The sequence below is a fragment of the Bos indicus genome, chromosome 18, assembly GCF_029378745.1.
Source record: "Bos indicus isolate NIAB-ARS_2022 breed Sahiwal x Tharparkar chromosome 18, NIAB-ARS_B.indTharparkar_mat_pri_1.0, whole genome shotgun sequence".
NCBI classification, from domain to species: Eukaryota; Metazoa; Chordata; class Mammalia; order Artiodactyla; family Bovidae; genus Bos; species Bos indicus.
Genome location: NC_091777.1, coordinates 61,311,664 through 61,326,892, shown reverse-complemented (window position 1 = coordinate 61,326,892; position 15,229 = coordinate 61,311,664). Strand labels below are relative to the sequence as shown.

The following is a 15,229-nucleotide window of genomic DNA, read 5'->3' as shown; positions in this document are numbered from 1 at the left end:
GAACTGTCCCCTGAGGGCAAGCTCAGAAGAGAAGTGGCTGATTGCACCACTGCAGATTTGCCCCTCCCATCCCCGCCCATCCCCACCCAGGGCTTAAGAATTGTCTTTTTGTTGTGGGAGGGTTCCCAGGTTTGGTTTTTCCAGATCTATCAGCTCCAACCCTACACAGCTTTAAACTCAACCGCACTGACGGATATCCGTGCTCCAGGCTCTGCTCCTAAGATTTGGTAAGTCCTGGGTCACCCCCTCTTCTGTCGGAGACTGGGTGCTGAGTTCAGATCCTCCTAAAGAGACCTTCTAAAAGCCTAAGCGCTTCCCATGTGGCTCAGCAGTCAAGAACCTGCCTGCCAATGCAGGCGACACTGGAGACCACTCCATCCCTGGGTTGGGAAGATCCCTGGAGAAGGGAATGGCAACCCCCTTCAGTGCTCTTGCCTGGAGAATCCCATGGACAGAGGAGCCTGGCCGGCTACAATCCACGGGGTCGCAGACAGTCGAAAACGACTGAATCCTCACCTAAGGAGACCACTTCAATCCACCCACGTGTGCAGTTGGCTCCAGCTGGAGGGTGGAAAGACCCATTTTCCAGATGAGAGCAGAAGGAGTTAGGAGTTGATAGGCTTGTGTGAGGAGAGGTGGGCAGGGGAGGAGATTGCATCAGATCTGGAGGCTCTTAGACTAATTTTTTCACTGGTATTTAAACACTAGTGAAGATTGCTGTTATTTGGATTTATGACACGTGGGCCACTGATTTCAGTCTCCTGTGTACTGTCCATTTCTATAGGTTCCTCCTCTATGGATCTTGGGGCAACTATAAGGGACCTAATCGTCTAGCGTTTGGTACCTATGGGGGAGGGCTGTGTGGTGATTTACTTTAAACCACTTTCAGGTTCCTTACACCCAGCAGTTCTGTGAAGCTGGCTCTATTATTTATCATTGGCAGAATTTTTTTAAACATTTTAAAAATACACGTAGGGGCTTCTCAGGTGCCTCAGTGGCAAAGAATCCGCCTGCCAATTAGGAGATGTGGGTTCGATCCTTGGATTGGGAAGATCCCCTGGAGGAGGGCATGGCACCCCGCTCCAGTATTCTTGCCTGGAGAATCCCATGGACAGAGGAGCCTGATGGGCTACAGTCCATGGGCTTGTACGTGATTTTGCAACTAAGCAACAACAGAAATACACGTAATACCGTGTGACGTAAAATTTGCCATCTTAACTATTTTTAGGCTTTCAGTTCAGTAATGTTAAGTATAGTCACATTACCGGGCAGCCCATCTCTAGAGCTCTTCTCTTCTTGTAAAACTGAAACATGTCCTCCCTTAACAATTACTCTTTATTCCCCTCTCACCCAGACCCTGGAAAAGCACCATTCTGCTTTCTGTCTCTAGTCAAGTAACTTTAACTAGGTACTTCATAGAAGTGGAATCATACAACTTTTGTCTTAGTGCCTGGCAAACATCACTTAGCATAATGTTCTCAGGGTTCTTCCATGTTGTAGCCTGTGTCAGAATTTCCTTCCCACCCCCTCATTACCCCCACTGCACCGCCCAGCACGTGGGATGTTAATTCTCAGACCAGGGATCCAACCTGTGTCCCCTGCAGCGGTGGCCCAGAGTCTCCACCACTGGATCACCAGAGAATTCCCTTTCCTGTTTATTCTTTGTTGTTGTTATTCAGTCACTCAGTTGTGTCGAACTCTTTGTGACCCCATGGGCTGCAGCACGCCAGGCTTCCTTGTCCTTCAGTATCTCCCGGAGTTGACTCAGACTTATGTCCATTGAATTGGTGATGCCACCCAACCATCTCATCCTCTGCTGTTCCCTCCTGCCCTCAACCGTTCCCAATATCAGAGTCTTTTCCAATGTTGACACCAGGTGGCCAAAGTATTGGAGATTCAGCATCAGTCCTTCCAATGAATATTCAGGGTTGATTTCCTTTAGGATTGACTAGTTTGATCTCCTTGCTGTCCAAGGAACTCTCAAGAGTCTTCTACAGCACTACAGTTCGAAACATGAATTCTTCAGTGCTCAGCCTTCTTTATGATCCATTCATGACTACTGAAAAAACCATAGCTTTGACTAAATGGACCTTTGTCAACAAGCTGATGTCTCTGCTTTTTAATATGCTGTCTGTGTTTGTCATAGCTTTTCTTCCACGGAACAAGTGTCTTTTAATTTCATGGCTGCAGTCACAGTCTGCAGTGATTTTGGAACCCAAGAAAATAAAGTCTGTCACTGTTTCCATTGTTTCCCCATCTATTTACCATGAAGTGATGGGACTGGATGCTATGATCTTAGTTTTTTGAATGTTGAGTTTCAAGCCAGCTTTTTCACTCTCCTTTTTCACCTTCGTCAAGAGGCTCTTTTTAGTTCCTTCTTGCTGCTGCTACTGCTGCTAAGTTGCTTCAGTCATGTCTGACTCTGCGACCCTATAGATGGCAGCCCACTAGGCTCCTCTGTCCCTGGGATTCTCCAGGCAAGAACACTGGAGTGGGTTGCCATTTCCTTCTCCAATGCAGGAAAGTGAAAAGTGAAAGTGAAGTCACTCCGTCATGCCCCACTCTTAGCGACCCCATGGACTGCAGCCTACCAGGCTCCTCCGTCCATGGGATGTTCCAGGCAAGAGTACTGGAGTGGGGTGCCATTGCCTTCTCAGAGTTCCTTCTTGAGGCTGAGTAATATTTCATTGTCTGTATAGTGTTTATCCATTCTTTTGAGGATGAACTTCTGGGAGGCTTCCATCTTTCAGCTACTGTGAATACTGCTGCTATGAACATAGGTGTACAAATATCTCTTTGAGACCTTATTTTCAGTTCTTTGGGGTAGACACCCATAGGAGAAGTTGCTGGATCATAGTGATAAATCCATTTTTAGTTTTTGAAGGGACCACCATACTTTTTTTTTTTTTAAAGAAAGATTCGAATGAACTCATTGGGAAAGACCCTGATCCTAGGAAAGATTGAAGGCGAGAGGAGAAGGGGACGACAGAGGATGAGATGGTTGGATGGCGTCACTGACTCGATGGACATGAGTCTGAGTAAACTCCGGGAGTCGGTGATGGACAGGGAGGCCTGGCCTGCTGCAGTCCATGGGGTCACAAACAGTCAGACACAACATGGGGTCACTGAGCGACTGAACTGACTGAATTTATTTTTTGGTTGTGCTACACAGCAGGGCATGTGGGATCTTATTCCTTGACTACGGATTGAGCCTGTATCCCCTGAACTAGAAGGTGGACTCTTTTAACCACTGGACAGACAGCAAAGTCCCTGGAAAAAACATACTTTATCAGGAGCAGCTGCACCATTTGTATTCCTGCAAACAGGGCTAAAGTATTCAGCAGCAGCATTTGAGCAAGAAGGCAATGCAGGTTCAGAGGAGTATATGACTCCACAGGAGTGTTTGAGGAGCCAAAATTCTACTGAGTTTCCTGACTCTAAATCAAAATGCTAACCTTGGACTTTGGAGTATCAGGGTGGAAGCCCCTGACGGTGACTCGTGGTCTCTGAATCAGCCTAACCCTGTGGAGCCATGTAGGGAGGAGACGTTTCAGGCCCCACAGCAGCAAGAAACAGAGTCCTGCCATTTCTGATCCAGAATGGAGGCTAGTTCCCTCTTCCTCTAGGCAGCTGGGAGGGCACTCTGGTTTGATGCTTTGACTGAGCTGGGCCACAATCTGTCCCTCCCTGTGAATTCCATCTGCTTTCTGCCCCAAAGTGAAGTGAAGTCGCTAAGTCGTGTCCGACTCCTTGCGACCCCATGGACTGTAGCCTACAAGGATCCTCTGTCCATGGAATTTTCCAGGCAAGAATACTGGAGTGGGTTGCCATTTCCTTCTCCAGTGGGTTGCCATTTCCTTCTCTGCCCCAAAGCAGAGTTCCAATTCCTTGTCAACTCTGCAAGCCATGGAGGAGAAAGCTTCAGATTTTAGGATCCTTGGTGGGGAGATGGGTGGAGTGTGAGACTTGTTGTAGAATCTTGTGCCTGATGATAGTCTGCTTAGTCACTCAGTGGTGTCTGACTGTGATCCCATGGACTGTAGCCCACCAGGCTCCTCTGTCAACGGGATTCTCCAGGCAAGAATACTGGATCAGATCAGATCAGATCAGTCGCTCAGTCGTGTCCAACTCTTTGCAACCCCATGAATCACAGCATGCCAGGCCTCCCTGTCCATCACCAACGCCCAGAGTTACTCACACTCACGTCCATCGAGTCAGTGATGCCATCCAGCCATCTCATCCTCTGTCATCCCCTTCTCCTCCTGCCCCCAATGCCTCCCAGCATCAGAGTCTTTTCCAATGAGTCAACTCTTCCCATGAGGTGGCCAAAGTACTGGAGTTTCAGCTTTAGCATCATTCCTTTCAAAGAAATCCCAGGGCTGATCTCCTTCAGAATGGACTGGTTGGATCTCCTTGCAGTCCAAGGGACTCTCAAGAGTCTTCTCCAACACCACAGTTCAAAAGCATCAATTCTTTGGCACTCAGCCTTCTTCACAGTCCAACTCTCACATCCATACATGACCACAGGAAAAACCATAGCCTTGACTAGATGGACCTTTGTTGGCAAAGTAATGTCTCTGCTTTTGAATGTGCTATCTAGGTTGGTCATAACTTTCCTTCCAAGGAGTAAGCGTCTTTTAATTTCATGGCTGCAGTCACCATCTGCAGAGATTTTGGAGCCCCAAAAAATAGTCTGCCACTGTTTCCACTGTTTCCCCATCTCTTTCCCATGAAGTGATGGGACCAGATGCCATGATCTTCGTTTTCTGAATGTTGAGCTTTAAGACAACTTTTTCACTCTCCACTTTCACTTTCATCAAGAGGCTTTTTAGTTCCTCTTCACTTTCTGCCATAAGAGTGGTGTCATCTGCATATCTGAGGTTATTGATATTTCTCCCAGCAATCTTGATTCCAGCTTGTGTTTCTTCCAGTCCAGTGTTTCTCATGACGTATTCTGCATATAAGTTAAATAAACAGGGTGACAATATACAGCCGTGACTTACTCCTTTTCCTGTTTGGAACCAGTCTGTTGTTCCATGTCCAGTTCTAACTGTTGCTTCCTGACCTGCATACAAATTTCTCAAGAGGCAGATCAGGTGGTCTGGTATTCCCATCTCTTTCAGAATTTTCCACAGTTTATTGTGATGCACACAGTCAAAGGCTTTGGCATAGTCAATAAAGCAGAAATAGATGTTTTTCTGGAACTCTCTTGCTTTTTCCATGATCCAGCGGATGTTGGCAATTTGATCTCTGGTTCCTCTGCCTTTTCTAAAACCAGCTTGAACATCAGGAAGTTCACGGTTCACATATTCAGAATACTGGAGCCGGTTGCCATTTCCTCCTCCAGGGCATCTCCTTGACCCAGGCAGGGAAGTCCTTCATTGGCAGGTGGATTCTTTACCCCTGAGCCACCTGGGGAGCCCAGAGAAGGGGTGGTCTTTGTGATTTCAGCTTCTGGATAAGATCTCAGTTGCAGACATCCTGTCAGCATTTTTGTGACTCAATGGGTCATTGGCGATTGTGATTGATCTGTGTGTTGCTGCAAGATAAACTAGCAAATCAGGATCTCTGGGATCCCTCAACTTCTTTCCAGGAGAGCAAAAACAATGGTTGAGGCACTGTGTTATTTACTTAGAGCCTGGGGAACAAATAAGAACATCAAGCTGTTTTTCCCTTGGAGACTATTTGGTGCTACTTTTTCTTTGTTTCTGTCACTTCTTTAATTAGTACTGTGGACTCTGCATTTTGGAACCCAGGTAAGACCTTGGAGATTAAATCTTTTGTCTACAAATAAATGAGAGGATGGAGAGACTTTTGTACCGGAAGGGTCCTGCAGGGTCCTCTTTGAGTTGAATCCCTCCTTTTTTCCTTTTTTAAGCTTTTTTATTGGAATATAGCTGATTAACAATGTAATAGTTTCAGGTAGACAAAGGGACTCAACCATATACATACATGTATCCATTTTTCCCCAAACTCCCCTCCCATCCAGGCTGCCACATAACACTGAGCAGAGTTCCCTGTATAGCAGAGTTCCCTGCTATATAGTAGATTCTTGTTGATTATCCATTTTAAATACAGCAGTGTGTGCATGTCCATCCCAAATTGCCTAACAATCTCCTCCCCCTAGTCTTTCCCCCACCCCCAGCCCTCTTTTTTTGGATTCCCCGAGGGGAATAGGACTGGGACCAGAAAGGGAATACAGTTTTGGATGGAGAGATGAATCATAGAGTCAGCAAGTGAACTTGGTTACTGGCAGACTTGGTTTCATTGCTCTGATCACTGAGTCCCTTCAGCTGTCATATCACACATAATAGGGAAGTGGGGAATAATGCTGGTAATAATTAATCTCCCTGTTTTATAGGAGAAAGGAGGACACAGCAGTATGTAGCTTGTGGGAAGTCACATAAGCCACACATCACAGTGCCAGATTTGAACCAGCAGAGCTGGGTGATTTTGCTTTAAAAATCAACATTCTTGGGGCCTCCCTGGTGGTCTAGAGGTTAAGACTCAGTGCTACCAGTGAAAACGGCATGGGTTCGAGCCTTGGTCAGGGAACTAAGATCCCACAAACTATGCTGCAGGGCCAAAAGATTAAAAAAAAAAAAATCCAGCATTCTTACCCATTTAGCTAATACCATTTAAGCAGCTACTGTGTGCTAGGCTCTTTGTTGAAAGATTTTGCTTCTCTGTGTGTGTGTGTTAGTCGCTCAGTCATGTCTGACTCTTTGTGACCCCATGGACTATAGCTCACCAGGTTCCTCTGTCCATGGAATTTTCCAGGCAAGGATACTGGAAGTGGGTTGCCACCATTTGTTCAGTGCAGGGGTGGGAAGCTTTTCTTTCTAGGTTCTAATCATTAAACTTATATAAGACAGATTAAATAAACTCCTATGTATGGGAGTCCCATAAACGCGCTGAGGTTCAAAGACAAGCAACTGAGGTTTAAAGGCTCCCCTGAGCTAAGGAGAAGGTCGGGGGCCGGGGGTGGGGGTGGGGTGTGGGCTGGGATCTGGGGCTTCAAGGAGAAGAGAACCCGCAGGAAGATGGGAAGGTTGGTAAATTAATGTTTGCCACTCACTGCAGGTAAGTCTTCCTGAGATAAAGAGTTATCTCTGGTAACAGCTCTCTTCCTGCCGTAGGTCCCCTAATCTAAATGATTTTGACCAGTTAAGGGAGACTAACTTAAGCCTAAGCAAGGAGATTTTTCTGAATCTTTTGGGTCTTAATTGCCTTCAGCTCAAAACAACCCACAAGCCAAAGAGGCATGTTTACGGAGACGTATTCTTCTCCCTCTCACTTCTCTTCAAGCAGCTCTTCCAGTAACTTTGAAACATATCAAAAGTCTTCTTTATGTTTGAAGAAAGCAACACTCAGAGATGGAGAACTTGACCCATATGTCTTTATACCACCTGCCCCTCACCACTCCATTGCTCTGTGGAACTGGATTCTCAGGGCCAAGGGTAGATGGACCTTCTTGATGACTTTGTGTCTTGTTTTCTCAGCAGATCGTGGTCTCCTCAACTCCATCTAGGATGCTGCGTCACTCTGTTTGCCAGTTTGGTCAGAAGCTGGTCCGCCGGAGGCCACTGGAGCCCAGAGAGAAGTCTGAGAGTCTCCTGTCTCGTTGTCTGAACACCCTCGATCTGGTGGCTTTGGGTGTGGGCAGCACCCTGGGGGCTGGCGTGTACATCCTGGCTGGAGACGTGGCCAAGGATAAAGCTGGACCAGCGATCATCATCTGCTTCCTGGTGGCCTCCCTGTCTTCTATGTTGTCTGGGATCTGCTATGCCGAGTTTGGGGCCCGGGTACCAGGCTCCGGTTCTGCGTATCTCTACAGCTACGTCACCGTGGGGCAGCTATGCGCCTTCATCACTGGCTGGAATCTTATATTGTCCTATGTCATCGGTGAGTTGATGGGGAGGGGGGAGGTGTGGGGCTTAAGATGAAGAAACTGGGAGCAGGGATTTAGGTCTTCACTCATTCATGGGAAACTTTGCTACCATCCACTTTGGTGGTGGTGGGGAGACGTGGGTCCTGGCAGCAGGCAAACCTCATAGCTCCCTTCTTCTCAGCTCTCTCCTGTTATCTTTAAAGGATGGACCCAGAACAAAGAAGGGAAGGGAACTGCAGAAAGTGGGTGAGAGGGAGGCAGGGCCCACAGGCTCATCCTCTCACCGTATCGAGGGTCTTTGCTCAGCTGTTGCCTTTATGGGATTTCCCTCTGCTACTTGATCAAAAATTTCAACCCTCATCTCCCAGACCTCCTGCTCCCAATGACCTGTTTTCCTTTTTTTTTTCACATAACATTGATCTCCTAACATTAAACAGTTGATCTATTTTGTGGATCATCCTAGTCTACTCTTCCCAACCTGTGAAAAGAATCTCTTTGAGATTAGAACATTTTGTATGTTTCTCCCTAGCCCCTTCCCCTGCCCAAAGACATCCAGTGACACCAGGTAGGGGTTCAATGAATGTTTGCTAATGAATGTTCTATCTTCTGCTCCGGCAGGTACCGCCAGTGTGTCCAGGGCCTGGAGCTCCACCTTTGACAGCTTGATAGGGGACCACATCTCTCAGGCATTACAGGGAACTTTTTCTCTGCATGTGCCCCACTTCTTGGCCGAGTACCCAGACTTTTTTGCACTGGGCCTGGTGCTGCTGCTCACGGGTAAGACAGGGATCACAGATAGGATGGGAAGAATGGGGTGTGGAAGTGGGGACCTGCGGTAGGAAAGGCTTGGGATGGAAGAATGGTAGAAGAATTACAACTGGATTGAAGGCTCTAGGATATGAGAGACAGGAAGGTGAGACATAGACCGTTGTTTCCCACCATTGGCACTACTGACAGTTTGGGCTAGATCATTCGTAAGTGTGGCAGTTGTCCTTTGCATTTGATTTTTTTTTTTTTGATTGTGCTGCAATGCATGCTGGATCTTGGTTCCCCTGTGCATGCATGTGTATGTGCTAAGTCTCTCAGTCGTATCTGACTCTTTGCGACCCCATAGACTGTAGCCCGCCAGGCTCCTCTGTCCATGGAATTCTCCAGGCAAGAGTACTGGAGTGAGTTGCCCTTCCCTTCTCCAGGGAATCTTCCAGACCCAGGGATTGAACCTGCATCTCCTGCATTGACAGGAGGTTCTTTACCACTAGTGCCGCCTGGGAAGCCCCTTAGTTCCCCTGTGTGCATGCGTGCCAAGTCACTTCAGTCACCTCCAACTCTTTGCAACCCTATGACTGTAGCCTGCCAGGCTCTTCTGTTCCCTGCTACTGCTAAGTCACTTCAATCATGTCCGATCAGGGGTCAAACCTGTGCCCTCTAAGGTGGAGGCACAGAGTCTTAAGCGCTGGACCACCAGGGAAGTCCCTGGGTTTTGTTTTTGTTGTTTTAAATCACTGTCGGGTGTTGAGTGGCATCCCTGGCCTTCACTCACTAGACACCAGTGATGCCCGCCCTCCCCTCAAACTGTGACAATAAGAATGTCCCCAGACAGTGCCAACTGCTTGGGGAACAAGATCACCCCGCTGAGAACCATTCACTTAGACCAACAAGTTTCTTCCTCTGTATTAAGATCAAAGATTTTTTTTTTAAATTAAGAGGTAATTTACATAGCATAAAATCAACCATTTTATTATTTTTCCCAGCTTTATTCAGATAAAATTAACATCCAACATTGTATAAGTTTAAGGTGTACAACCTAATGATTTTATAGACCTGTCTACTGGGAGATGATAGTCACAGTAAGAAATTAACGATCTTAAAGTGTGCAATTCAGTGGGACCTGGTATATTCACAGTGTTCTGTAAGCATCACCTCGGTCTAGCTCCAAACATGTTCATCACAACAAAAGGAAACCCTGTATCCACTGAGCAGTCACTGTCCACCTCCTCAGGACCCCAGCCCCACGTAACCACTTTTGGATGTCTCATATTCCATCTTTCTCACAGGAATACTGGTTGTGGGAGCTGGTGAGTCAGCCCTGGTTAACAAAGTGTTCACAGGCTTGAACCTTTTGGTTCTCAGCTTCGTCATCATCTCTGGCATCATTAAGGGAGACCCACACAACTGGAAGCTCACAGAAGAGGACTACAAACCGAACATATCTGGATCCAATGATTCTTCTAGGTTAGGAGGGTTCTCTGGGCCTTAGTAATGCACGTGGAGGAGGGTGCAGAGATGGGAACGTGGTGGAGACTAAACAGACCTGGGCTGATGAATCCAGGTGATGGGGCTCCTGGAGCCCAGGACTAGTGGTGTGAAGGGAAGAGTCCAGAAGTGATGGCTGAACACACCTCAACCACATTCTATCTTGCTCCTTCTCTCACCATAGCTCAGGCCCTCTGGGTGCCGGAGGGTTTGTGCCTTTTGGCTTTGATGGGATTGTCCAAGGAGCAGCTACGTGTTTCTATGCATTTGTCGGTTTTGATGTCATTGCTACTACAGGTAATGTGGTCATGGTCCCATCCAGGGTGTGGACACAGATTGGGCTGCCCTTGGGTGTAGGGGTTTCTTTTGCAGGTTCAACAGGAAAGGGGATTTTGTGCTTTCACCCTGGCATGTTTCCTGACCCAGTACTTCCTCCAATCCTGCAGGGGAAGAAGCCCGAAATCCCCAGCGGTCCATCCCCTTGGGCATCGTGATCTCACTCTTGATCTGCTTTTTGGCGTATTTTGGTGTCTCAGCCTCACTCACCCTCATGGTGCCCTACTACCAGATTCACACTGGAAGCCCCTTGCCTCAGGCTTTCCTCCACATTGGCTGGGGCCCTGCCAGCTACGTGGTGGCTGTTGGCACCCTCTGTGCTCTTACATCCAGGTCAGTGTCACGGGTTTCTGCCCATTGACTGTCAGATGCTCAGGTATCCCAGCCCTTGGAAATGGGAGAAAAAGACAGCAAGATAATCTTGCCCCGTGTAGACGAGGGAGTGGATGCCCTGGTCTCTGCTGCTTCTCCACGTCCCCACACATGTCCTCGTTGTCTCTCCCAGCCTCCTGGGTGCCATGTTCCCCATGCCCCGTGTGATCTACTCAATGGCAGATGACGGGCTCCTCTTTCGGGGACTTGCCCGCATCCACGCCCGCACCCGTACCCCCGTCATGGCCACCTTGGCTTCTGGAATTCTGGCAGGTAAAGAAATAATGGCCATGCCTTCTTTGATTAATTTTCTTAGTTTGGATATTTCTCCTGGGTTCTCACTCCCCTTCCCCACCTTGTCTGTGCCCTCCTTCTAGGGGTCATGGCATTACTCTTCGAGCTCCGTGACCTGGTGGACCTCATGTCCATCGGGACCCTGCTGGCTTACTCCCTGGTGGAATTTTCTGTCCTTGTCCTTAGGTGAGACCCCACGACACCTTGGGTGGGTCTTGGATACTCGGGATTGATGAGGAGGGAATTGTCTTCTGCTTCATGCCGCCTTCTTAATGTCTGCTCTGTTTAAGGCAGCAGAGATTTGGAATACGCTGTGTGAGTTGGATGAGTAGGGGCTGCTGTTAACATTGCTTTAATATTTCTAATTCAGATATCAACCAGATGAGAATTTAAGCAAGAAGAAAACAGAGGAAGAAACTGAGATGGAGTCTGTAGTTGAAGCAAGTCCTTTGAACACTGCATCTGAAGTGGGAAACTCAAAGATTCTCAAGAGTCTCTGTCACCCTGCCAGCACCATCCCCACCCGGACCTCTGGCCAGATTGTCTATGGATGTGCCTTACTGCTTGGTGAGCATCGGGATCTCTCTCCAGTGGTATTCTGAAATTGACAAGATAAGGTGGGAATGTGTATTTCATCAGTTGAGGAATGCTGGAGATACGATGAGCCTTCATGATGTGGGAAGTTTTGGGGAGGAGTGTGACCCAAGGTCTTGACATCTTTGGCTTCTGGAGTCGAACCTGTTCTGTTCTCCTCCACCTTGACCCTTGCAGTTCTCCTGCTGACCATCCTGAGCCTGATTCTGTCCCGGTGGCCCAGCCAGGTGTTCTCTGGAGACCCCGTGCTCACCACAGTGGCTGTGCTGCTGCTGCTGCTCATCACTGGGGTCTCGGTCATCATCTGGAGGCAGCCCCAGAGCCTCAGACCTCTTCACTTCAAGGTAGGTGACCTTACGTGCCCAGAGTGTCCACCTTGAGTGAAGGAAGTCTGTGTGCTTTAGGTCTAAACATCCTTCACTGGGACTTCCCTGGTGGTCCAGTGGCTAAACTCTGAGCTCCCAATGCAGGGGGCCTGGGTTCCCTCCCTGGTCAAGGAGCTAATCCCACAGGATACAACTAGAGATATGTGAGTGCAACGAAGATGAACGATCCCACCCACTGCAGCTAAGAGCTAGTGCAGTCAAATAAAGAAATACTAAAAAAAAAAAAATCTGTCTAATCATCCTTTGCTTTACCAGGGAAGAAGAATTGTTAAAACCCTTTCCTGGACCACCTCCCTGGTCCACATTGTATATGTGCTTTACATATACAGTCTGAGCAGCCACTGAACACACAGCCTGAGGACTGGTCTTCTCGCCCACCTGGGGTCGGGTCTCCCTTTCAGACGTCTGGGCTGTGTTCAGGGATGAACTGACTCTGCCCACAGGTCCCTGGTCTGCCTGTCCTCCCACTGGTGAGCATCTTTGTGAACATTTACCTGATGATACAGATGACCTCTAGGACTTGGGCCCAATTTGGAGTCTGGAATGTGATTGGTAAGAAGTTTTCTAGGATAAAGAGACTGCTTGAGGGATTGAACCCAATACTCTTCTACAGCATCTCCCCTAAACTGTCTTGGCCGCCATAACAGGAGGCCTTTTGGGCATGTGTAACTGGGTGCAGCTCCTACTTTCCCTTTTCATCGTCTCATTTTCCTCCTAGGGTTTATCATATACTTTGGATACGGGATCCGACACAGCTTGGAGAACAGTGAGCAACATCCAGCAGCCTCCGCTTTCCAGACTCTTGACAAGAACGTCCCAGGTGCTGAGTCATCTTAACCACAGGACATAGATGCTGAGTGGAATCCCTCCAGGCACTGGAGAATCTGCTGGTTCCGGGGGCACTTTAAGTCTCTATGGACTGTGACTGTGGGGGTGAATTTAAGGCCCTTTACTCATTGCTAGTGGATGAAATGACTTATCTGTTGTCTAGTTTTTCAGTAAATGTTTCAAAGCATGATAGATATGTACAGAAAAGTGCATACCTCATACCTGTGCAGCAAGATGAATTTTCATAGACAGTACAACAAGCTAACCAGAAAAAAATAAATAAACTGCTAACCTGCAGGGAGAAGTATCATCGTGTGCCTTTTCCCAACAAAAGCACATAGATTGCTACACAGGAAGAAAATGCGGGTAACTATATACTGTGTCAAGGGTTGCACTCTGTTTATTTAGCTGTCTGTGATGTGACTCTTCATTAATCTTCTTTAATGTCATTCATTAAGTCTTTGTTTTTATTTCCCAAGAACTCTGTGGAAATTGTTCCTAAATATTAAAAAATGTTGAGGGACTTCCTTGGTGGTCCAGTGGTTAGGAGTCTGAACTTTCACTGCTGGGTTCAGGTTGGATCCTTGATGGGGGAACTAACGTCCTTCAAGCCATGTGGTATATCCAGATCTTTTTTTTTTTTTTTTTTAATTGATGCTGTTGTGATTTCTTTTTCTTACTGTTGAAATGAAACACAATTTTGTGTGTTTATTTAAAATTTTCTAAAAAAACCCTAAATATATACAATTTTAAATTTACTATTATATCTCAGTAAAGCTGGAACCCAGATAAAATAGGGAAATTGAATGACTTTAGCACATTCATCATTCATTTTGAAGATGATATCATCATAGAGTGATTCTTAAACGTTGGATTTTTGATGTCTATATTTCCACTGGAATGTTTTAATACACCATCGGCTGTCTTTACCCATTCATTCATTCTTTTTTTTTTTAGATTGAGGTACAGTTGATTTACAATATTATATTAGTTCCAGGTGTACAACACAGTGACATAATTTTATAGATTGTATTTCATTTAGAGTAATTATATATTAATATAATGGCTTTATTTTCCTGTTCTGCACCATATATCCCATAGCTTATTTTATACACAGTAGTCTGTATCTCTTAATCCTCTACCACATTTGTCCCTAACCCTTCTCTCATTTGGCTGGTAACCACTAACTAGCTTATTCTATCAGTGATTCTGCTTCTCTTTTGTTAATACAGAGTCATTTATTTTTTAGATTTCACATGTAAGTAATTTGTCTTACTTTATTTTACTAAGTGTAATAACCTTCAGGTACATCTATGTTGCAAATGGAGAACTTTGTTCTTTCTTATGCCTTCGTAGTATTCTATTGCATACATATACATCTTTTTTTATCCATTTGTCTTTTGGTGGACACTTGAGTTGCTTCTGTATCTTGACTATCGTAAATAATGCTAATAATATTGGGCTGCATGTATCTTTTCAAGTTAATTTTTTTCCCTCAGATATATAACCTGGAGTGGAATTGTTGTTCTGTGGTAGTTACTTTGGTTTTTTGAGGACCCTCCATACTGTTTTTCATAGCGTCTGCAAACCAGCTTCTCCCCTCACCTCATCTGTTTGCCAGCAGCCCTGAAGTACAGCTGTACTGTGTTTTCCACGTCCACAAAGATCCTGCCTGTAGGCCAGTTTAGTTCATTTCAGCTGAGTATTTCAGTTAACTTAAATACTGTAAGTTTTCACCTTATTTGAAATTTCACAATTGGCCAGGTCATTCATTACATAAAAGTTTAAAGAATGTGAGTCCTGCCTGACGCTTTCCAACCCTGTGGACTGCAGCCTGCCGGGCTTCTCCATCCATGGGATTTTCCAGGCAAGAATCCTGGAGTGGGTTGCCATTTCCTCCTCCAGGGGATCTTCTAAACTCAGGGATCAACCCCTCTGCATTGTCAGGTGGATTCTTTACTACTAACACCACCTGGGAAGCCCCCCAAAATGGTGAATTCTGTCTAGGAGAAGACAGCCTCCAGCAGAACCTAATGGATTTGTGCATGAGTTCTGCTTCTCCAGTGGCTCAGATGGTAAAGAATCTGCTGGGAATGTGGGAGACCTAGGTTAGATCCCTGGGAAGATCCCTGGAGAAGGAAATGGCAACCTCCTCCAGTATTCTTGCCTGGAGAATCCCAAGGACAGAGGGGCCCGGCAGTCCATGGGGTCACTAAGAGTCAGACATGACTGAGTGACTAACATACACACTTTCTGCTTCATACAAATACTGTGA

General features: G+C 46.5%; 1 protein-coding gene across 5 annotated transcripts; it reads left to right on the top strand.

The window, feature by feature from the left end:
• The first annotated feature begins 92 nt into the window (after positions 1-92).
• On the top strand, positions 93-14,209 carry LOC109573075 (cationic amino acid transporter 3-like). 5 transcript variants are annotated; one of them, XM_019980298.2, is made up of 12 exons: positions 93-227; positions 7,506-7,905; positions 8,510-8,668; positions 9,946-10,123; positions 10,329-10,441; positions 10,591-10,813; positions 10,986-11,125; positions 11,230-11,332; positions 11,517-11,713; positions 11,918-12,084; positions 12,570-12,678; positions 12,845-14,209. In XM_019980298.2, exons 2-12 carry the CDS (start codon positions 7,533-7,535, stop codon positions 12,961-12,963), a joined length of 1,881 nt encoding a protein of 626 aa, XP_019835857.2. In that variant the 5' UTR covers positions 93-227; positions 7,506-7,532; the 3' UTR covers positions 12,964-14,209. The 5 variants fall into 5 exon arrangements, 4 of the variants coding, with proteins under 4 accessions (XP_019835857.2, XP_019835855.2, XP_070627745.1 ...); XR_011561690.1 differs by having other exon boundaries at positions 96-227; positions 7,503-7,905; positions 12,382-12,678; positions 12,845-12,884; XM_019980296.2 differs by having other exon boundaries at positions 97-227; positions 7,503-7,905.
• Positions 14,210-15,229: the final 1,020 nt, after the last annotated feature.